Source organism: Silurus meridionalis, chromosome 27 (assembly GCF_014805685.1).
Source record: "Silurus meridionalis isolate SWU-2019-XX chromosome 27, ASM1480568v1, whole genome shotgun sequence".
NCBI lineage: Eukaryota > Metazoa > Chordata > Actinopteri > Siluriformes > Siluridae > Silurus > Silurus meridionalis.
Window position 1 is genome coordinate 11,548,485 of NC_060910.1, and position 25,332 is coordinate 11,573,816.

The following is a 25,332-nucleotide window of genomic DNA, read 5'->3' on the forward strand; positions in this document are numbered from 1 at the left end:
TTTCTAAAGATATATTCTTGTTAACTGTTCTATTTATTTCAGCATACTTTAACAAATGTTTTTATTCCTCCTATCCTTCATTCATTTACTCTCTCAATATGTGGAATTGTCAGGATTTTCTTTTCTTAAGAGAAATTGTTGAAGCAAACGCTAAAGAATCCATATCAATAGTGTTACCAATGGCAGGAAGTGGCAGCGAATTTGCGCATGCGCACTACAAATTTTATTTCCTGTTGCCACAGTGACACTGCACTAACTCTAGTCTATTTTTATTCCCCTGGCATTGTTATGTATGTTTTTAAGTTTAATAATAATAACAAAAATACAGTGACACTACACAAAAGTGCAAGGCGGAAACTAAACAAACTTGCAGTCCACCACTTAATATGTTTATTTATTCTATTTTAACCGCATGTAAAAAGAATTGCATTCGATAGAAATGTGCATCAAAATGAAAGCCTTGTACTAATACGTGTACCGTTACACCCCTATATTTGACATATATAATGTCTTTCATTTGTATAACACTTTTCTTAACCTGATGGATGCATAAAACACACACACACACACACACACACACACACACACACACACACACACACACACACACAAAAACATAGAATTAGTCAACAAAAGGTAAACAAAAATACACACATACAAAGTGACCTCCATGCAGATTGAAAAAAACACAATAATAATAATAATGAATGATATTATTTATTTATGGGAGCAAAAATACTCTGTCACTTTTACGCATTATTTAGTCCAGTATGTTAAACTCCTGTGTGTGTTTAGGAGTTTATTGTGTGTTTATTTTTTAGGCAGGTGTGAACGTCTCTAGGATACGTATGTAACCCTTGTTCCCTGAGGAAACGAGACACTGCGTCAAAACACTTTGGGAACGCACCCGAATGTTCATGCTTTGAATTAATGTGTGTAATCAGTCAAAAATTGGATGCTGGCCGTCACTGGTGGGGTGACGTCACAACCAGGAAGTATACAATGCATATGGAGTGAGGCAGCGTTAGCTTCTGTAAGGAGAAGGAAGCGCTGCAATGACGCATTGTGGGAGGTGTGGCATGGATACGCAGCATCTCGTTCCCTCAGAGAACTAGGGTTACATACGTAACCTAGAGATATTTCCTTTCAGGATCTCAAGCTGCATCGAAACTCTTTGGGAACGAGTCTTCAATCATGCCAGACTCTAGTGTGTATCTGTCAAACACAGCTAGAGGAGGACAGAGGGACCAGAATATAGAACCGCACAAAGGTTAGCTGGGTGGACCAACCGGCAGCATTAGAGGCAGCCACACTCCGGGTGGAGTGAGCTCTGACTCCGAAAGGAGTGGGAAGACCAGAGGACTCACAAGATGATGTGATGGCATCAACAGTCCACCTGCACAGAGTCTGCTTATTAGCAGGGAGGCCTCTCTTGGGAGAGCCATAGCAGACAAGCAGCTGATCGGTCTTCCTCCAAGGACTCGTCCTGTGGATGTGGGTGTTGCTGGGTAATTTGCTGGGTAATTTTTTCCTGGTCTGGGACCTGGAACGGAGGAGGATAGTATGCCTGTAAACTTAGGGGTCATGGGACGACCGAGAGCACCTTGGGGATGTAACCTGTATGGGGGTTAAGGAAGGCACTAGCCATACCTGGGGTAAACTCCAGGAAGGAGGGGGCCACAGAAAGGGCCTGCAAGTCCCCTACTCTGTTGATGGCCTAACAAGAATGCGGTCTTAATGGAAAGGTGCCTCCAAGATGCCTCTGCTAGTGGCTCGAAGGGGGGCTCAGACAGAGCACCCAAATTGACGCACGCAGGCACTCTAGGTCGTACCGGGGGCCTCAGCCTCCAGGTGCCGTAAAGAAAAAACACGTTACCATAGGGTTTCTGCCCAGAGATTGCCCGGCTAAGGGAGCATGATAAGTAGAAATGGCGGCCGCATAGACTTTCAGGGTGGACAGAGCCAACCCCTTGGCGAACTGTCCCTAGAGGAAATTCAGCACTGAGTCAACCGGGCAGTACTGGATCCAGCTGGTGGTGCTCACACCACGAGCAGAACAGATGCCACCTGGCGGCATATGACCTTCTCATGGAGGGAGCTCTGGAGTGAAGAATGGTCTCTATCACCTCTCGAGATGCGATTAGATCCACCTCAGCTTTTCCGAATTTTCTACCAAACCTGCTCTTCCACTCCCCAGGTTTCAAACCTTGCCTCGACAGGCTGTTTGCTGCCTCGTTCAACCGACCCGGGATGTGAACTGCTCTCAATGAGAGGAGTTTTTCCTGGGCCCAAAGAAGGATCTGGTGTGCCAGCCTGCACAGTGGGCATGAACGCAGTCCTCTCTGATGTTTGATGTAGGAGACCACCACAGTGTTGTCTGTACAGACCAACATGTCGTGACCTTTGAGGTGTGGGAGGAAATGCGTCACTGATAGAAGCATTGGCAGTTAATGTGCCAACGTAGATGGGGCCCTTCCCACAGACCTCGGGCAGCAGGACCACTCATGATTGCTCCCCACCCTGTGAGAGACGCTTTTAGCGTTAAGCTACGACCGGGGACTCCCAGCATGGGGCCTATAGATAGGAACCTGGGATCTCTCCAGACATCAAAGGCACATAGCCAATCGCCCCTCCATGAGAACCCACGGGCCCTAAGCCGAGGGGTCTCATGTACAGCAGACCAAGTGGAAAATACACTGGACGCAGCTGCCATAAGCCCTAGCAGTTTCTGAAACTGCTTGACAGTGAGAGGCTGCCCTTCTCTGACCTTCCTGACGGCCATAAGGATGCGGGCAGTGGAAAGCTGCACGCGCAAAGTAGTCGAATCCCATATGACACCGAGATAGGTGGTTCTCTGTAATGGAGAAAGCACACTCTTCCTGGCATTCAGCCAAAACCCCAACACCTTCTTGTGGGCGAGAACGAATCTTGATGCCAGGGAGCCAACTGCTCTGATTGAGCTAAGATTAACCAATCGTCGATGTAGTTGATGCGGATGCCCTGAGACCTCAGGGGAACCAGTGCTGCATCCTCACATTTTATGACGGTATGGGGCAAGAGGGCAAGGCCAGATGGAAGAACCCGATATTCCTAAGCTTTGGTCCCGAAAGCGAACCTCAGAACTTCCTGTGAGAAGGTAGGATGAATACATGAAAGTACACATATTTTAGATCTACCCTGACCAGTCCTTGGATCTGATTTGAAGCATGGCCAGCTTGAGGGTCAGCATCTTAAATCATGAGTCTCATGAGAGAGTGGTTCAGCTGACGTAGATCTAAGATAGGACACAACCCTCCGTCCTTTTTTGGAACTATGAAGTAGAGGCTGTAGAACCCAGACTCTCGTTGTGATGGAGGGACCACCTCGATAGCCTCCTTTCTCAGGAGAGTGTTTACTTACTGTTCCATGACCAGAGACTGCTGGCTTTCCACCAGGGTGGGAAGAATCCTGTGAAAACGGGGCAGAGGAGACCCGATCTGAATCGAGTAGCCTTGCTCCACAGTGTGCAGGACCCACTGAGACACATCTGAAAGAGCTTTCCAAGCTGCCAGAAAGTGCCTCAAGGGTATTAGTCTCTCGAGACTGACCTCCGGTGTGCCTAGAGCCGGGGCAATGCCCTGAATCGACTCTAGGGGCCTTGAGTAAGGCGGCCATGCCCTGAAGCACCGAGTGCTACATGGTTAATGTACCAGGTCCCTGGAGGTGCCTGGGACAGGGCGGGCAATGGATACAGCGGTGCGGCGCACCCCTTAATGGCTGGATCCCCAGAAGGTCCTGTTGAAGATAACAGTCCTCTGATCTATCACCTAACAAGGCTTTCTGTACTTCCTGGTGGAAGGTGGAGGGTTGTGGTTGGGGCTGTGCCCGCCGAGCAGCCCCATGTGAGCAGCATTGGAGGTACCGTTGAACGCCACCGCCTGTTTCTTATTCTCCTGAAACCTTTCAACCACTAAACTAACAGAGGCTAGAACAGGTTAGCGGGGCATCCAGCAGTACAGCCCTGTCTCTATCAGACATCTCTGACAGAGTGAGCCACAGGTGCCTTTCTGTGGACAACAGAGCAGTCATAGACCGACCAATGGCCCGAGCAGTCTGAGAGCCAGATCCACCGTGTGGCAAAGCTCATCAAAATGGCTGCCCAGGGCACCTCCCACATTCAACTCATGCAGCAGGTCAGCCTGATATGCCTGTTGCACCACCATGGTGTGCAGGGACACAGCGGCTTGACCTGCCGAAGCATAGGCTTTAACTACGAGTGCCGATGTATTGCATAGTAGAGGCTTCGGCGGTAGTGTCAGGGTCTTAAGGGAAGAGGCAATCCTGGGCAAGCGTCTCTTTAACCCGTGGCATCGCCTCATACCCATGTTCTTTCCACCCCATAATGTGAGAATACACAGTGGAACTGGGGGTGTGCAGGTCAGGAAAAAAAGGAAGAGCTTGATGTGGACGTTGGACGTGTCAGAGCGCTCATCTAATTTACTGGATGAAAGCACTTTCCGCTCATGAGTCGGCCAAGTTATATCAAGCTATATCACAGAGAGCGCCCGACCCTCACCCCCCCTTCTTGGAGGAAGAGAGGCAGAGCTGCATGTGCTCATCACAAAGGGAAGAATCCGCCAAAAGGCAGGCTTCCGAAGCCGACGAGCGCTGGACCGAGCAGGTGAGTTTGGAGATAGGGACAAGCCCGTCTCGAAACCCTCTGCAAGGTGCAGCTGCGAACCCCAGGAGCTGGCACGATGCTCTATCTCGGCAAAAGTGGGGCCAGAACTGCGAGAAGCAAGGGCACCCTCCTCAAATAGTGCCCAGTGGGAGTGGAGCGAGCGCAAAGACGTGAGCACAGTAAGCGCAGTCGGCTTCCTCTAGAACTGACTTAGCATGCTCCGCTCACAAGCAAGCCACACACAAGCCACACAGCCGGAAAGTGTGCTTCACTTTCTTGCTTGTTTTCATTTTCTTTTCTTTTTTTTTACTTTTGATAAACAATATGACAGACAACACACACAGAGCACTTCATGAACAAACAGAAGCTGGCACTGCCTCACTCCATATGCGTTTTATACTTCCTGGTCATGACGTCACCCCGCCAGTGACAGTCAGCATCCAATTTTTGACTGATTACACACATTATTTCAGAGCGTGAACACTTGGGTGCGTTTCCAAAGCATTTCGATGCAGCTCAAGTTCCTGAAAGGGAACACGGTAATCACACTTGCCCATCAAAACATCTTTATTGAAGTGGTGTTTGCCTGATTTCAAGCATTGAGAAAGAGAGTGGACAATGAACCAACTTAACTGCAAAAACTTTGCTGTGGCTTGTGGGTGGCATTGTGGGTTGTGAGCTGTTGTACTTACCATCATAATTTGAGAAAATCTGATAGGTGAGAAATTCCCTAGGTTAAAAAAAGAATATTTTTTGCCTATGAACTTTAAATTATGGTTTGTCAGTTAGATTTGACATAGGGCTAAATTTTTCTATAATCAAATATTGTTTTTTTTTCTTTACTAGATGGTAAAATATTATATATAATTATGTACTTTCGTGACTTTTGATGGTGGCACAGGAGGACTAAAAAAAGTTTTGATGGAACGTCAGTATTTAATTCTTGCCCATTTTATTTATTTCATTGCAATTTTTTACATTTTAATGTAGCTGTAAACGTGTCAACACAATTTGCAGTTACATTAACTGTATTCATCTTGGATGTGTGGGTCAGAACTATAGAAAACTAGCTAGATAATGATCCTGCTGAAAAATGTTCAAAGCTGGTGAGGTTGGATTTGTTGTGGGTTTCGATTTGCTTCTAATATTTGCATTTTTGTAAGTGTTTTGAACCTTTCTATTTTCTATAAGAAATTTGTATTTTATTAGCTAGCTCTTCTTTATCACTTGACAGTTATCACCACCTGGCACTGTGGCATCAAACATTTGTCAGGATACTGAATTACATTATTATAAGTGGCAATTTTTTCTGTTTTAAAACTCTTGTAATTATTTTAGAATATTTTATCCTTTACATTTCTTTCACAGATGAAGTTAAATTTCCCAAAGTATTCTGTTCTTTTCTTATTATTATAATTAAACTGTAAGTCAGCATGTGAGTTTACTGACATCATTATCTGTTTATTTGAGCACTGTCTTCTACCACTGTGTAATAGCTGGGTCCTGTTTAATCCTCACAGATGATCCTCAATAAAGGTTAGTTAATTTTGAAAAGGAAAAGGATGAAATGTTTCTGTGTAACTTAGTAGGTTGTTTTATGCTCTCATAGCGTGATTTTTCTCTTGCTACTGGATGGGGGTAACCCCATTTACGCACCTCCTCAGCACCTGTGTTTACATTGGGGCCTTGGCCTCCATGACCTAGCAACTTGCGCTGAAGATGAAGTAGGTTCCCAGTCTTCAAATATGTGCTGCCCCTGCACTTTCACCACTATGCGATTCCTCTAAGACTTCCATTATGAGCATTGGCCAGAGAAGGGTATAAATTACATTCCTCTCTCAATTTTAAGTTTATTTTAACATGCAAGGGGGTAAAAAAGAGGAGAGTCTGTGCAATATTACTACAGTGTATGAGTATCGAGTAGGAATTTAATGATTGATTTTAAATTTTACTGGCAACAAAACTTTATGAAGTTGTAAAAAAGTACACAGGCACTGAAAGTATAACTGTAACTGGTAAAGGTAAAAATAGGGAACTGGAAGTAACTAGAGAAGTACAAGAGATAACTAAAAACCAGAAGAATAACAAGGAGAACAGGAAACTAAGAAGGCTTGGCTGAAATATGCAATAACACAAAGAGACACAAACAAATGAGGATACATCAGACTAACAAGACAACGTTAATTGGTGATTGAAAAGATCTTGTGTTTGTCCCAATAGTCTATGTTTCCAGTATTTAATATCAATTTAATTGTTAATTGTTTAAATGGGGACATTTTGGTTAAACAAATTTTCATTGTTCACTTTACACTTGTTTTTTCCCTGAATCTGTCCAAGTTTCACTGTCTAAAGTTTTTCTCTAAGCCTGCTGTTGGATAACTGTAAGAGTTAAGCTGTTTTATATACTGTATGTTTAGATTGTGTTCCTGCAATCTGAGAATGTACTGTAAATATGTACTTGTACATGTTTATGGGTTGGCAGCTCCATTCATCTCAAAGGGAGGGGATTGTGATTTTCTGTGTCTAGTTCTACACAGCCATTACTACACTAATAAATGATATACTCATACTTAAAAATAAAAATGTGGCCAACATCTGTCCAGAATGTTTTGTGCATGACTGTATCAAAAAGTTACATTATTCAAAAATAGTACATCTGAGACATCTCACTCTTGTGTGTGAAAACAAAGCGTTTTCCTCACAACAATTTTGGAATTCAAAACATCTGGAACACCGACTGTTTGAGCTAAGGACTTTTGACAGGACCAATATATTTCATGACAGGGGTTGGATACTGATATTAAAGTGTAACACACACTATTGGAGTTGGTTTACAGCTGGAACCTTTCACTTTGCAGGAATGAAAAGCATCTATTCATTCAGAATTACAGTGACATTTGTCGTATGAGACCTTATGGTTTCTCTCTCTTCATGTCATTTTACATTTCTTGGACTATTCCATACACCAGTAATGTACAGTTTAGTCTTACCTTTATTATTGTGATAATTACATCGGGGAGTTATAAATAAAGCATAATGACCATCTGCAGTCTATTAGGAGGAAGAATTTATTTTATTACACATAACTGAGAGTAATTACTTCCTTTATGAATACTTGTTTTAAAAAGTGACTATGTAAACAGGGTCAAGAATTCAGAAGGTACAGTTAACAGATCATTCAGGAAAAAAATAAGAAAAGAAGTGATGTATAAAACTTAATAGGCCATATTTAATTTGTGTGAATCTTGCACATTTTAGAACAAGGACATACACATACACCCATTGTACACTTAATCTTTGATTTGACATCAAGCAATCTTTTATCCACTATGTCTTATATCCAAAACACCCTCAAACTGGATGTAAAAAACAAGGCCCATGGTGTGCATCAACACCATATTTCAAGGCCACTTAGGCTTGTCCTCTAAGGACCATTTATCATAGCCCTATAAAAATAGTGACTGATTCAGATGCTCTGAGACCACATGACCACGTAGCACAGTCCAAGACAAACCATTTCCCCCAGACCTGTACTCCTAGGAGTCCTTCTTCTTGCTATATTAAAGCTATATAAAAATATATGTTTGCCTATATTTTTATTATTCTGTAAAATCCTATATGTTGCAGTTTCCCTACTGAAGTTCTCTAAACTCAAATAAAAAAAATGTTATTGTTGGTGAAAGGAATCATAATCAAACACAGAAGAGCAAACAGATATCTTGGTCTCCATCTTCACCACATATAGGTGCCAGAAAGTAACGAGCTTTAAAGGTATGCCGGATATTAGGAGCAGTGTGGTCGATTTTGTTGGACTGAAATAATGTTTTCTCAGAAGCTTTCCTCCCACCCGCTGAATATGTTTGCGGCATCTGGCAAGTGGATACATGTGTACTTTCCAATTTGCTATGTAAAATTGTAATTAAGGCACATCTGTTTGACACTTGCCCAGGAATCCAAACACTGCACAAATGTTAGATTATTTAGTTTCATCACAAGTAAAAGTAAGATACCAGCTTAACCTATAATTCTCACAGTGATTCCTGTAGTGTTTTTCTTGCTTTTAGGAAATGTTTTAACCACTCATGCTGATTATCATATGCATGACCTTTTCCTATGTAATTCATACTTTGCAATTGAGATTAAACATATATCAAATATTAACATTTATGGCATTTGGCAGAAGTCCTTATTCAGAGCAACTTACAGTCTTACGATTAGATTATTTATACTACTGAGCAGTTGAGCGTTATGGACCTTGATCAAGGGCCCAGCAGTGACTGGGGGAATCGAACTCACAACATTCTGATCTAAAGTCCAATGTCTTAACTACCAAGTTACCACTTACCCAAATGTAAATGTAAATCATTTCAAGAGTTTGATTATTTTCCAAAAACTATGAACTTTTATAATTTTTGTTTAAATGCAACAAACTCTGTAAAAGGAAAAAAACTGAAGAATTGGATGAGTCCAAATTTGGCAATTTTAGCTCTAATAGAAGCTGGTACTTATTTAAGATGAATAAAGGGAAGATGTTAGCAGACTTGTTTCACACCTACAGACAAACATAGAGGTAAGAACTTAATGGTTTCAAATTGTTTTGGAGCCGGGAATGTTGGATACTTATTATACTGAACCAACATAGCTACCAGTCCATACTTTCACTCCATACAAGACAATGACACTAGGCACACATCCAAGCACTGTAAGCTTTATTTACTGAGCAAACAGTCAGCTCAAGTGTTATCTATCATAGAATGACCTGCCCAGTCGCCGCGCCTAAATCCTATTGAACTGCTCTGGAATGAACTGATCTTAAGGTCAGAAGGAAATATCCAACTATCGAAGACACTTTGGCAAGGTTTTCAAGAGGCAAAGCAAAGTATTTTAGCTGAATGTTTGGAGATAAAACTGTCCAAATACCAACAGTGTGTAAAGCTGTTAATAATGCTAAGGAAGTATTATATTTTTTTATATGAAAATAATGTTTAGCTTTTGTACTTTATATATTTGTTTGGTCAATGTAAACCTTCAAAGTGAACCTGTAAAGTACTTACCGTATTTTTTGGACTATAAGCCGCTACTTTTTTCCTACATTTTGAACCCCGTGGCTTAAACAACGAAGCGGCTATATCATGGAATTTTCCTGGGTTTCCGGAAAAAAAAGACGCACCTCACCTGTGTTCTGATCTGCACGGCATCGGGAGAAAAAACTTCCACGGAAGGAGGAAGACAGTGAACAATGACTTACTTAGTAGGCTACTGTTTAGATACAAGCCGTTGTAACGCGTTGAGTCTGGGTCATGGGAGAGCTCGCTAACTCCAGTTACAACAGAAATCATATGAGCACAGGCAGGTTTCCAAAACTCGTGCTTTTTTTTATTTTTCTTGGCAACAGCGTTATGGGTTAGTTAAAGAAACTTAGAAATGAGCATCAGAAAATAATAAGGACATATTCCTCGGTCTTGCACACATGCAGTAATAGCGGAAAAATGTGGTGGCAGGCTATTCCCAAAATACCGCTCTGCTCTTAAAGGAAGCGCAACATATTTCACCCGTTACACCGTGTAACAGACACTGTCTTTCGTTAAAGCCTGTGTAAAGTTCATTAGTTTCAGTGTAGGCTTATTTATGTTCAAAATAAAAATATTTGTCAAATTCAGTGGGTGCAGCTTATATATGGGTGCGCTTAATAGTCTGGAAATTACATTAGGGTTTTTTTTGCATATGAACAAATGCATGCATGTGTCTCTCAGAAATGTAAAAGCCTAGATGTTTTTAAACTTTTGACAGGCACTGTACATTTAATCATTTTATGTTTATCTACAATGTTATGGAACATATGCAAAAACATTTGTTATCACTTATGTTTTAACTCCATAATTATACAAGCATGTTAAAACACTCTTACAATGGAGACTCATTATAATATCACTTAATATCTCCTTATAAAAAAAAAACATTAAACAATAATTACGTGCATATATTTTACTGTATGAAGTGTCCACCATTCAGGTACTAGTGCAAGTTATTACTGAAGAAATTATTATACATTTGAACAAGTGCAGTAATATTCTGTAGCCAATTTATATGAATTACAGTTGGCACTGCTGCCAGAGCTGCTGTAATAGAAAATTAATCAACATTTTTTGGCCAATTGGAGGAGAGTTTAGTAGGTGGTGATAAAATAGAATGAGTAATGCATGCTAATTATTTTATGTTTTAATCATGTGATGTGAATTAATTTAACATTTTTCCTCAAATTCATCATTTATTTTAGCTCACAGCTCACCTTTGGCAATATTTTGGTATCATCTAGCTAACAATGTCTTGTGACTACTTATATCAAATTATATTGATGTTTTTGCTTTTTTTTTTTTGTGAAATTGTTCCAGTATTCCACCTTTGAACATTATTTTAGTTTGGAAAAGTCTTGCACACCTGCATTAGGGGTGTCCAAATGTAGCAATCACTTTCAGGGTAGTGTCCATGCAGCACTTGTCTAATGTGATTCTTTAATGATGTGTGGCACTTTGTTATCTGACGTCTCTACAAGTATTCATCAGACAAACAGAACATTTCAACCTTATGTTGTGCCAAATGTTTAGTTATCACAAAAACAGAGAAAGAAAATGCTTAGTAAACGCAAAGTTATATAGGAAATTGCATTCAATAGTTATTATTACAAGGGTGGTGCTTTGATAGAACTGCTGGTAATGATTTTAAAATAATGGACATCGTTTGGAGCAAGAATTTTCCCAGAACAGAAACAAGACTATTTTGACCATTATCACTAAAAACTGTTAAAAAGAACAAGCATTATATACAGAAAGACATAATTACTGCTTTAGGCCTTTTGTAGGTCTGTTGCTGTCAACACCGAAATCTTCTTTCTGTATATTGTGTTTGCTATACTCATGCGGAAGCTATATATTTAAAGCATTATAAGCCATTAAAAGTGTTTAAACATGGCATTGTAAGTGTTTAAGAGTAGAATTGGTTTTCCTTTTAGAAGAAAAATACTTATTCTTCTGCATATTATGTACTTATCCCATATTAAGAAATGTTTTTCTTATACACAGAAACTGAGCTGAATTTTTAAAATAAATTGAATCGTACAATTTGCAGCTTAAAATCTTCCTAGCCAGGATTCTGTTTGTGACTTCTTCTTCTCATAAAACTGTGGTTTAGACAAAAATATAATTGTATGAAAGTGTAAACTGCAACTTTTTATAGCTACTACAGTATGAGTATTAGTATAAGTAATAACAAGAATGCTGGTGATCTATCAAATGGAATTGAAAAAAAAAGGATAATATTTGTAGTTAATAAATGGAGTAAATTGCTGTAGTAAAGTATAAGTCAAAACATGTTCAGGATTGTTAACCCATTAATGATTTATTCCCAGTGAAAGCAAATCTCCAGGGTTTTATTCCTTACTTAATAACAGTTAAATCATTTGTTAAACTTATAAAGATATTGTTAACCTTTACTTAAAATATTTACAACAAACTTTGTGTGTGTGTGTGTGTGTGTGTGTGTGTGTGTGTGTGTGTGTGTGTGTGTGTGTGTATGTATATATACAGTGAGGAAAATAAGTATTTGAACACCCTGCTATTTTTCAAGTTCTCCCACTTAGAAATCATGGAGGGGTCTGAAATTGTCATCGTAGGTGCATGTCCACTGTGAGAGACATAATCTAAAAAAAAAAAATCCAGAAATCACAATATATGATTTTTAAACTATTTATTTGTATCATACCGCTGCAAATAAGTATTTGAACACCTGAGAAAGCCAATGTTAATATTTGGTACAGTAGCCATTGTTTGCAATTACAGAGGTCAAACGTTTCCTGTAGTTTTTCACCAGGTTTGCACACACTGCAGGAGGGATTTTGGCCTCCTCCACACAGATCTTCTCTAGATCAGTCAGGTTTCTGGCCTGTCGCTGAGAAACACGGAGTTTGAGCTCCCTCCAAAGATTCTCTATTAGGTTTAGGTCTGGAGACTGGCTAGACCACGTCCTCCTTGGTTATCCTGGCTGTGTGTTTCGGGTCATTGTCATGTTGGAAGACCCAGCCTCGACCCATCTTCAATGCTCTAAATGAGGGAAGGAGGTTGTTCCCCAAAATCTCGCAATACATGGCCTCGGTCATCCTCTCCTTAATACAGTGCAGTCACCCTGTCCCATGTGCAGAAAAACACCCCAAAGCATGATGCTACCACCCCCAAGCTTCACAGTAGGGATGGTGTTCTTGGGATGGTACTCATCATTCTTCTTCCTCCAAACACGTTTAGTGGAATTATGATCCAAAAGTTCTATTTTGGTCTCATCTTACCACATGACTTTCTCCCATGACTCCTCTGGATCATCCAAATGGTCATTGGCAAACTTAAGACGTGCCTGGACATGTGCTGGTTTAAGCAGGGGAACTTTCCGTGCCATGCATGATTTCAAACCATGACGTCTTAGTGTATTACCAACAGTAACCTTGGAAACGGTGGTCCCAGCTCTTTTCAGGTCATTGACCAGCTCCTCCCGTGTAGTTCTGGGCTGATTTCTCACCTTCCTTAGAATCATTGAGACCCCACGAGGTGAGATCTTGCATGGAGCCCCAGTCCGAGAGAGATTCACAGTCATGTTTAGCTTCTTCCATTTTCTAATGATTGCTCCAACAGTGGACCTTTTTTCAACAAGCTGCTTGGCAATTTCCCCGTAGCCCTTTCCAGCCTTGTGGAGGTGTACAATTTTGTCTCTAGTGTCTTTGGACAGCTCTTTGGTCTTGGCCATGTTAGTAGTTGGATTCTTACTGATTGTATGGGGTGGACAGGTGTCTTTATGCAGCTAACGACCTCAAACCGGTGCATCTAATTTAGGATAATAAATGTAGTGGAGGTGGACATTTTAAATGCAGACTAACAGGTCTTTTAGGGTCAGAATTCTAGCTGATAGACAGGTGTTCAAATGCAGATGTATCATACAAATAAATAGTTTAAAAATCATATATTGTGATTTCTGGATTTTTTTTATTTTTTATTATGTCTCTCACAGTGGACATGCACCTACGATGACAATTTCAGACCCCTCCATGATTTCTAAGTGGGAGAACTTGCAAAATAGCAGGGTGTTCAAATACTTATTTTCCTCACTGTATATATATATATATATATATATATATATATATATATATATATATATATATATATATATATATATTAGAATATTAATTAGTTAGTCTACCAAGGTTGCTTGGCCTTGCTCATTTTTAAGTACTTGGCATACAACTGCAGATTAGGTACTACAAGCAGCCATATAGGATGAGCAAAACGAATGGCATGTGTGTGTTTCATTTACTTAGAGCTGCCCCTGACACACACACTTTCTTTTCATCATCCAAAATAAACAGAAGAGTCTCCAATCGCATCATGGTCTGCTAAATCCTTTCTGAGTGGAGAGGCCTGTTTGCAAAAGGTCTTCTACCTGTATCCGTCTGTGACCTAAGTTAGGCAAGAATTGATGATGACTTAAAGGTAAGAGGGTTTAGAGGCCCATTAGGGATATTAAAGCGTCTGACCTGTGTAGGTGCATGACTTTTGACTTCACGCCTATTTGCATAGGTCAAACCCATTAAACCTTTATTTCTGTCAGTGGAAAACAGCTGATGTGAAAAAACAGACCTTTCAATGTGACCTGCTCTAAAGACCATATATCACTGTGTTTTAAGTTTGGAAAAATGTTAATTATAGCTGAACTTATTAAAAGTATGTTAAATTAAGCATTAAAACTTTGTGCTTTTTGAAATGTCTGTTATAAACATAAAAAAAAATTAATTACATTTGAGAAAATGTTAATAAAGGGAGAAACGTTATCAAAGTTACTATAAAACTAGAAAATAAAGAGAGAGTGAGAGAGAAAGAGGTGACCTGGGTCAGTTGAGCAGAGCTAAGCTGTAAACAGAGCATGAGAGGTAATATAATCTGTACTGTATATATTAAGCAGGTAAGGATCGGTCACGCTGTACCCAAGCTACCCTTTTCACCTCTCCGTGCACCTCACAGAACAGTGCGTAAACCAGAGCAAGTTCTCAAATACCTGTTTACTGGCAAGAGGATGATTCTGCAGACATAATGCAGACGCTATGAAAGTTGAGCAAAGTGAAGGTTTGGAGAATGACAAGGCGCTATTGCTGGTACTACACTGTGAAAGGTGCAAGATGAGTGCCAGCGTTTTGTCAGGTGCCACGGATCCTGAAGCATGCCAAACCTTTGCTTCCATGGCAGGGAATCCAATCATGCTGAAAAAAGCAACATTCAATGTGAGATAGAGGCAGATTGCAGGAGAGAATATTCATGCAATAGCATTTCCCACTGTGATTAATTACCTCTAAAATCCCGTTATTGGACTGAAATCACTCACTGGGACTGTGCACATTTTGCAATTCATAAATCACTCCTTATTTTGTGTGTTACATGGTTGTGATTTAATGCCGTTTGGCTGCATTTATTTTTTCCGTTCCATGTTGAAGTACTTAGGGGCTTAATATATTTTAAAAATGAGACCTTTTATGCTGCAGGTTCAGGCCATGCATCTATGTGAATTTTCATTTCAGCACCCCCGTCTGGGTCCTTCCTTTTATTCTGGAAGTGAGTTTACTATTTGGTCAGCTTTGGTTACCTCAGAAAAAGGTGAATTGATGTAATGAGTGCTTTAATAACTTATAATAAAAATATACTGTGTGTGTGTGTGTGTGTGTGTGTGTGTGTGTGTGTGTGTGTGTGTGTGTGTGTGTGTGTGTGTGTGTTGGGGAGGAGGGGTGGGTTTAATTAAAGAAAACTGTTGAACATTTTAGGCATTAAAGAACTTTTTAAAGGAACATTTCAAATGTTTTCAATGTTGACTTTTCCAGGACCCTGGCAAGTGCAGGAAAAGAACTCAAAGACAACTTCCTGAGAGCCCTGGCCGAGCGTGAAGAGGCCAACCGCAGTGGGAAAAATCATGTGAGTACATTATTACAGCACTGTATTCACTACCTAACGGGATTCCCCCATCAAAATATTTAGCCAATTCCATCTGGGAGTAGAACAAATCTACACTGTGTTAAGCAGAGGACGCCTGAATGCACACACACACACACACACACACACACACACACACACACACACACACACACACACACATTTGCACACACGTACACACACACATACACAAATGGTGCATGGTTAACAGAAATGCATGGTGAACATAAAATTTAGTTTAAAATTATTCTTTTTTTCATTTTCATAACTATGTTCATATTGATATTACATAGTGCAAACCCAACAGAATATGCATGGTTATAAAAAATTGTAAAATAGTATGACAAAAAATATTTTCAAATTATATATTCATATCTTAGTCAAAATGTATCCTGTAATTTTTTTTTAATCGCTGCTAATTTTAGTCACCACAATTCATGCAAAAATTACATAATAAAAAAAAAGGATTACTACCATATTTGTAGTAGTAATATTTAATATAGTTTGCTATCAATTTATTTCATTCAAGAAACAGTAAACCAGCCACTGATCATAGTTTACATAGTTACCGTGTTGTTTGTGATTTCTATCACAGGTGCATATTCTTTCATTGTATTGACAAATGTATATATGTGTATGTGTACATACACACACACACATGCTATATTGCCAAAAGTATTGAGTGACCTGGTCATAAGTATGGTATATGATTTTTGAGCATTGCATTACACATTTAGACCCAATTTGCTCTTATAATTCTCTCCACTTTTCTGGGAAGATGTTCCACTAGATTTTGGAGTGTGCTTATGGATAATTGTGTTTATCAGCCACAAAGGTATTACGAAAGGCAGTTACTGATGTAGGTGAGGAGGCCTGGGGTGCAGTCAGCATTTCATCTTATCCCAAAGGTGTTCAGTAGGGATGAGTTCAGAGCTCTATAGCAGGCCACTGAAGATCTTTCTCTTCTCCAAAGCATGTAAACCAAAATCTTCAAGGAGCTCACTTTGTGCACAGTGGCATTGCCATGCTGGAACAGGTTTGGGTTTCCAAGTTCAAGTGAATGCAAAATGTTATTATAGCACATCTAAAGACGTCCTATACAATTGATTGACTCCAGCATTGTGGCAACAGTTTGGAAAAGTTATATTAATCAGGCACCAATAGGCAGTATGTCATGTTACAGAGAAACCTGCATGTTTTTACTTTTGAAGATTTTTTTAACCTGTCTCTTAGCCTTAGATGAAACCTAAATAGTCTTTGAAATCCTTGTGAATGAGCTGTTAATACAGATATGATACTAGGACAAGTGTATTAGTATAAACCTGTGATTCAGACCTGGCATTGATCTCTGTGCCATGCTCTTATAGAAAAGTAATCGACAGCTTCAGATTTGGGAATTCAACAGCACTTCGGTATGACTTTCCTGCAAGTGTTTGACACAGTTTGTTTAACGTCCAACATGTCTATACACTCCTGAATTAGCTTTGCTTTTCACGAGTTCAAGACTAAAATGACCTGTTTGTTTCTTTGACCTCTTCCATGGGGTTACATGTTTGTCATCACTACTTGTCATGTGCATCAGCCAGTGACAACATTACATGTTTTTAATGAAACAAGAGCCGCGCAACACGAGAGACATGAATAAATGATGAACCGGAGACAGGTATACATATCCCAGCAAATTGTATATGACCCCTTAGCAGTTGCAATTATAAGATCACGTGGCACGGCATGCAAGTGTAGACCGAGTCCCTGGGCAGATTTTTTTTTCCCCAAAATGTTGATTCTGTAAACAATACTGCACCTCAATTTAGCATTATAAGCTGGTGTTACTGAGGCTGGTATAAAAGACTCAGTTACAGCTTTTTCATTTACGCAAATATTCAAAGAAACCACTGTAGCTGGGTAAAAAAAAAGCTGTGAATCAAGGACTGTCTGTAGTGTTTCCTGTGTTTAGAAATAAGGAGAAGAAAAACATCAGAACAAAACACTGTTGTGTATTACCAACAATATTATGCCAGCATGACCCCCATGACCCCTTTTTGCATTTTGTCCCTCAACTAAAGTGTTTCCTCTGATGAAAAATTGCATTTGGAAAAAGGTTTATTTTTTCTTAGCCCCCTCCCATCCACCCCAGCTTAAAATCAAACCAGCATTTGAGCATGTTATACCACAGCATAAGAATTTTTACCCAAAGATAGACAACATAAATGTCTGCTATACTTTCACATTATTTATTGTCATTTTTATTTATTGTCATTTTTTTGTATTTTATATATATATATATATATATATATATATATATATATATATATATATATATATATATATATATATATATATATAATTATAAACGTTTTATTAAACACTTACATAAATATACTCGTACCAGCAAGCCTTAAATTGAGCAGATTAGTCAAACATGATTGTAGAAGAAAGCCTGAATTATCCCCACTGCTCTCGTTTTCTGTGTCGGTATTCTTTCTAGTTTGACATGATCTGAGGATTATGCCTCTTTTAGACCAGATAAAATACTGCTCTCAGAATCACATTACAAAAAAGAATCACATTACAAAAAAAAAAGGTTAATCTCGAATATTAAGACCACCCACTAGTGTAAACTATACTGTAAAGAAGCCTATCTGAGCCCTCGGGATTGCCTGATCAAACATGTTCTCTCAGCACATACTGTAGCATAGTTCTATTACTAATACGCTTTGTGAATTATTAACCTTTCCATTTATAAGTGCAGGAGCGTAATGTATGGTGTAGTCTGCTAAATCAGCAATTAAAAGCAAGACCACACGGCATTTATATTTAATTTTTTTTTATGTTATTTGGAGAGCAGCCCTGCTGTGTTATAATGGAACTGTGTCAGATAAATGCTTTGTTAATAACCCGCTGACAGGTTTAAAAATATTAATAAAACTATTTGTTTGTCTAGCCTAAAGGCAAGACCTGAAACAGTGATCCCATCAAATAATGTTTAAACAACAGAAGCTAGTGTCATTTAATGTCTTTGCCAACATCTTTTAGAACAGGGTGTGTTGAAGGGAACGACCCGGCCCTTCCAAGTCTTTTTTTTTTACGTTATCTGTGCCATCAGCTGAGCTCATAAAGCCTCGAGCTCGGACGTATTGTGCTTCTCCTCCCCCGGTCCTGTTGCGAAAGTCGCACCGCTGCCAAAAGTCACACACAAACAAAAGGTGCACCTGGGAAGCTTTGGCATTATTTACTCTGGGTAAGAAGTTAAGTTTATCAAATCCAGGTCACACCTGTGCTAAGGTGCCTCAGGGTCTCCTTTGTTTGGGAGGTACGCATTTGAAACCGAAGGTGTTCTAACCCCCACCTTACCCTCCACTGCACGCCACCCTCCTATTTGTTTTTTTTTTTCCTCTCTTTTTAGCAAGTGATACGATGATGTCAGCATTTGTGCCCTGTTTTTTTCTGCCAGCAAAGTCTTAGGATTCATCTGTATCTTTTCTTTAATAGATTTAATCTCATGACTTAGTATTCCTCGTCAGAAATGGCTTGTCAGGGTCAAATTTAGCCCACTGATACATCAATTTATTAACACTTCTCTGTCAGTCCAAATTTTACACCTACTGGACCACCAGATTCATACATTCCATGCGTAGCAGTTTTAAAACCCACAAAGCTCCTAAAAATGTATGTTTAAAATGTCAGCACAACATAAATACTGTGCACATATGGATGTTATAATTTAATACTGTGTCAGGATTGATAACAGTAACACTCATTGTCCTGCATATTGTGGCTGGTGTTGAGGATGTGCATTGAGGATTGACCAAATGTTATGAAGACTTTTATTTTAAATATTTGTTTGTTTGTTTTGTTTTTTGCAGTGAAGACAGGTAAGACCGGAAACTTCCAAAACTAAGAAATAATAATTCAAGAAATAGGAATATTTTTCCAGAGAGCTTGCAGTTATTTTGCCAAATTATGTGGTGCCTCAAGTTGCTTTTTGTTCTTGCTGAGTGAACGGTAAGACTTATATAACCTTAGAGCTGATAATGTGGTATCGAACAGTGCAAGTCCATTTGCAGTTACTAATAATTTTCTAATTGTTTGTAGACATTGTTCCCATAAAGTAAATATTACCATAGTAATTGTTAGATAGGCTGGTAAAGGTTTTTTATTTAATATGATTACCTTTTCATTAGAGAACTGTTAACAAAGGCCTTTCCTTACTTGTTTTGTTGATTTTGGTATAATACATTTGTTTCAAATGTATCACCACAAATGTATTATTTCTGTATGAAGGTTTTGACTGAATATAAATAGAGTTTTACCATTATATCCAATAGGATTTCTTGTACAAAGCAGGTGTTTGTCTTTGGTTTGTGGACCCAGCATGGTGAATATTGATAAGCCTTGATCATGTATAGATAATAAGGTGGTCAGTCATGCAGTCCAAAGATCACATTTAGTATAGAAATGAGAGTGGAATTCCCAGCCAGATCAGTTTACAGTCAGTGCGCGAGTCGGTCAGTCGACCCTTTGTCCCTTGTCATGGCCAGTAAAATAACAATAGCATGTTGGTTTCAAAGCACTTGACCAAAGGTGAAAGCACCTTCGAAAAAGAGTCGTACAGAGCTATCATGTGACCCTGCCTTGAAAACCACACAAAGGCCTGGGGGTCGGTTGAAGTATTTGACCCCACAGTTTATCTTCATTAAAAGAGTGGACAAAGATATCCTTTAGTAAAAGGTGTAAAAATGTGAATATTTCAAAACTTCCATAAAGTCTTCTCAGGGTTCCTTACAGGGAAATGTCAGGGAAATATTTCTATCCTGACTTTCCATTGGAAGTGATCAATGATGATTACAAATTGATAGATCTTAATTAAAACACATAGTTCCCAATCTACACATCTGAAGCCTGATTCTTTGAGAAAATAAATAAATTACCACAGGTTAAACTCATTTAAAACTTCTGGATGCATTTTTTGGATGCAGGGAGCTTTTAGACCATTTCCTGTTGCTGGTGCTTAGATGCGTTATGGAAGAAATTGAAAATAATTTTACAACTATCACTCTGTTATGACACGTTTGATGTTTTAAAGCACAGTGAAGGCAGATCCCATTTCTCCATTATTCTCCTCAAAGATATTTGAGATGATTGGCCCCAGTTGGAAGAAGCAGCTGCCATTAATGAAAAGCTTGGTTCCCGCACCATACCCACCAAATGTGACCCATGAAATAAACGGTATAACAGATGTAATAGATGCAAGGTGCAGTTGCATGATCTTGGGCTATGATTTATGCTAAATAAAGCAACAAAAATCAAGCCAGACAGAATTTGGACATTGCAGTATGATTTGAACATTGATAAAAGGATGGTGAAAGCATGGAAGATATCCTGCTTAATAGGACAGCTGTGACCTTTTTAAAAACCATCAAAATGGATCGAGCATAGTCTGATCTATTTTTACTTTGCACGTTTTCAGGCAGAGAAGTAAAATGTGGCTTATCTGGATTTGCTCAGCAAGACGTACAGCTTCCCAACAAGCTTTGTCAAGATTTAAAAAAAAAAGACTCCAGTCTTCTGGGCATTTGTGTATTTAAAGCAAGATTAATTGGAAGAGTATATTATATTCATGGCCACACCCATTTATTATACTGCAAGGACATTTGAGGATAGTAAACATTGGTGTTTTGGACTGTTTGACGTTGCCTGCAAGAAAAAAACTCTAATTAAATAAAAAGTGATTATTAGTAAAGTTCTCTTCATTTAGTTATAAGATATACACAAGATATGGCAAAAATATGTGGACGTCTGACCTCTGTACCCAAAAGTGGCTATTCCTAACAAATTTGTAAGCACAATATTATGTAGTATGTTAATGTTTGCTGTGGCATTAAAAATTACCTTCACAAAAATTAAGGTGCCCAGACCTGCTCCTGCATGACAATGCCCCTGTACTAAAAGCAGGTCCAGTAAAACATTGTTTTTAAAGATGAAAGTGGCCGACACTGAACCCCACTGAACTACAACATTGGCAGCACCCCAAGCTTCCTCACCAAACATCAGTACCTGATCTCAATAATGGTCTCATGGCTAAATGAACATAAATCTCCACAGCCACTGTCCAATATTTAGTGCAAAGCTAGATTATTAAATTCTACAAAATGCTGTTTCAGCTGGAATGGGAAGACATAAATGTGATGGTCAAGTATCTACATATTTTTGGCAATATAGTGTGACTAAATCACTATATACACTATTATACAATAATTTTCTGCAAAAGGGGGTTGCAAAATATTTTTAGAAAACGAAATATTTATTAACTGGGAGTCATAAGTATCTGGTATAATTGATTTATTGCAATAATGTGATTTCAACCAGTCATACACCAAGCAATGATTTATATGGAATTTTCACAAGTCTGGAATAAACAGATTTTTTTTTTCACAAAACAGAATGTTTGCTTTGAACTCTAAAAACCTTTACTTCAAAAAATGAAAGTATCTAAGGATGATGCCTGTTTGCACCTTTTAAATACCAACTGCATCATGAAAGACTCTCGGTCCTGTTATCCTTGTCGGCTTGATGGGTTCAGTCTGCACCTGTTTTTTTCACTGTGACTATGGAATTCCGTCTTATCCACTTTCCGACATCAAGATATTATGATAGCAACTCCCACCTACAGGCCTCATTTTTCAGCAAGACATACAACATGTGTTCATATACGTGTAAGGAACCGTTTAACCTCTGCTCTCTGAAGGATTTCTGGCTCTTCTTTCTAAGGAATGTACACCTGCTCCATAACAGCCAGCAATACGATTTCCAGGCATTTATGTCAAAGCTGGCAGTATATTAGATTTTAGAATTTCATCTGAAGATAGCAGAAGTAGTTACTTCCTCAACAGTTTCGTTAGTTATTTGAAACATTTAGGTAAGAGCATTCATCTTAATTTTATAAATCTGAAGTACATATATTTTTATTATAAGTGATATAATAAAAAAAATATATAAGTGGTAAATAAAGAGTTACGGCTGGATCTCTCATGAATCCATGTTGTTGGTCAAGGCTGACTATCCAACTGGGAAATGCAATTACACTCGAGCAGACTTAGGAGCACATGGAGCACATTCTTTGGAATCCTCATTGTTTTGTCACCACACAGTGGCCTGCTTAGATGTGTATTATTCCACCTGAGTAAATACTGTACAGCATTTCTCCCACATAGGTTTGAACATGTATTCTATGAGAGAATCTTTTTTCCCTCCCTCTCTCTCTCTCTCTCTCTCTCTCTCTCTCTCTCTCTCTCTCTCTTATTCACCGCCTTATATCTTTTCTCTCTCCTGCTTTATTCTAACACCTTGGAGGCTTTGAACTTTTAATCTTGTTAGACGAGCTCAAGGAATGTCTTTGGTATGCATATCCGTTTGCCTAAAATATTATTGTGAACTGTGTATGGACACTTCCTGGTGAATTATTGTCATAGTTTAATGTATGCGCCAATAAACTTACCTCACTGTATAACTTGTGATTTAAAAGGATATGGCATGCCAAATTCCTCACATAGTTCCATCTGATTGTAATGCATGATTACAGGTGCATAGTTCAAGATTTATTCATTTGCAAGAAAGTCAGATAGTATTAAATTAATCACTTTACCCTAAGAGAAGTTCTACTTCAAATCTCAGGAATTCACAGCACATAGATTTTTCTTCCGCACAAATCATTACTATTTATGTAAATTTGGTATTCCACGTGTCATGCCGTGTTATCCATTGATTCAAATTGGGTCTGTTTACAGAGAAATGTGCAAGGGTTTGATCTGGTTGAATATTGATTGCATACAAGTTGTAAATGTGGTGTAATGTGGCACAGCCATAATAACTCATCCATAACTGATTAAATGAATACATTATGAATTCATCTTAAACCGTAACCATCTTAAACCAAGAAAGGCATTGTTTGAATTAAATTTTGACACTGGGAGGAACAGTAAAAAAATTATTTTCAAATGTTTTTGCTATCTGGGTCTGCTCTGTGTTTGGCAAATTAGCACACGAATCTCATTATAAATTACAGATAGATTGTCGTGAAACCAGCCGTTATCCTCCACATGTTCTTAAGAGTTAAAATGTCGTCACTCTCCTTATCAGCTTCCTGCACCCAGCCACCATCTGGCTGAGCTGATATTGCTGCGTTTGTGATGTAAAACTGCTTCATCTTGTTTAGCTTCACCTCCTGACAAACAAAATCTGCTCATCTTTTTAGTCAGAGGAAGGCCTGGTATTTGTCACTGCAAACTGACAGAACCGATAAACACATTTCTGTAGAATAAGCACAGGCTTAGCTTTAGCCTAAGTGCAATTGCACCTGATGGTAAGTTAATGTTCTGTGCTAAAATAAAAAAATGTATATTTAGTAAATATTTATCCATCTTGTTCTTCTGGTATTTCGACATAACAATGCAAGAGCAGAAGCGAACTTTTTTCCTGCAGCTTATTTGTTTCCACGAGGTGGTCTCAAGTCAAATATGCAGAAACGAAAATGGGTAAGAGTTACTCAGTTTCTTTTAAAGCTGATTAAATCTAATTGATTTATATGATCAAAAACTACTTCTTGGTTATAACCATAACCATTGACTTCCTATAATTTGGCCCTTTGTGCAAAGTTATATCTATTTTGAATGGGCTTATATTTTCATGCTACTCTATTATCTTACTTAGTGGAAAGAGAAAAAAGATTGGAAAAAGAAAAATCTGTCCAGGATTTAATTCTAGGCCATTACAGCAACAGCCATGGCCAGGAAAGTGTTGTGAAAACACTGAAACCTCAGGCCTATAGCACACCAGCACAACTGCCCTTGGGTCTCATTGGCAGTCTTAGGGGAGCTTCTTACTGGAGTCACAGGCCAACCCAAATAGTGTCATGTTTGAACACCTATTTCCACTGGGAAAGAGGAAAAAAAAGAACTGCAGCGCTTTAATCAGAATCTCACAAACAGGCAAGCCTTTGATAACAGTCCATGCTGTCCATTTATCTTTCTACTCTGAAGTGTGTGCTGGCTTATGTCACCTACTTTGATCCTGCTTTTTTGGAACATGATGTCGGACATATCTCCTTTGCAGCACTGCCTCCAATAACAGACCTTTAGTTTGGGATCCATTGCAAAATCTACTGGAGGAATTTTAAGCCTTGATACTTCCCGTTTTTGTCCAGCTTAAAGTATCTTCTAGCTTTTATAAGAGCCTGGGGACACCTAGCATTTCAAAATGTTTTTTTTAATTTTTTATTTTTTTATGTGTGTGTTTTTATCGGTAGCCGTAATAAGTTTATATTTGTGGCTATAAAAACAATTAAACTTAGCAGCTGCAAACACTTCATGCAACATTTTTTTTCCAGGCTTTTCTCAGTGATGCCGTGCCACCACTTTGTAAGAGTTCCAGAGGTTTTAAGAGCCTTTTTTTTAACACTTCTTTTCCTAAATATTCAAACTAACCTCTTTAGCATGATTCAGCCAGACACAATGTTGTCACAGACAGCACTACTTTTTTTCTTTACAGATATTTTTTATTTAAGATTTCAGTATGTTTAGGTTTGTCCCTAATTATTGTCCCTCATTATTTGTAAAATTTGAAAAAAGTTTATAAAAATGTATATCAAGATTACAGTTACCT

At 38.8% G+C, this 25,332-nt stretch overlaps 1 protein-coding gene across 1 annotated transcript in view; it reads left to right on the plus strand.

Moving 5' to 3' along the window:
* The window catches only part of cfap299 (cilia and flagella associated protein 299), a 63,950-nt gene that overhangs the window by 11,631 nt on the left and 26,987 nt on the right, over positions 1–25,332 (plus strand). The window contains exon 3 of the mRNA XM_046841899.1: positions 15,564–15,654. Coding sequence (XP_046697855.1) covers positions 15,564–15,654 — 91 coding nt within the window. The remainder of the gene's footprint in view (positions 1–15,563; positions 15,655–25,332) is intronic.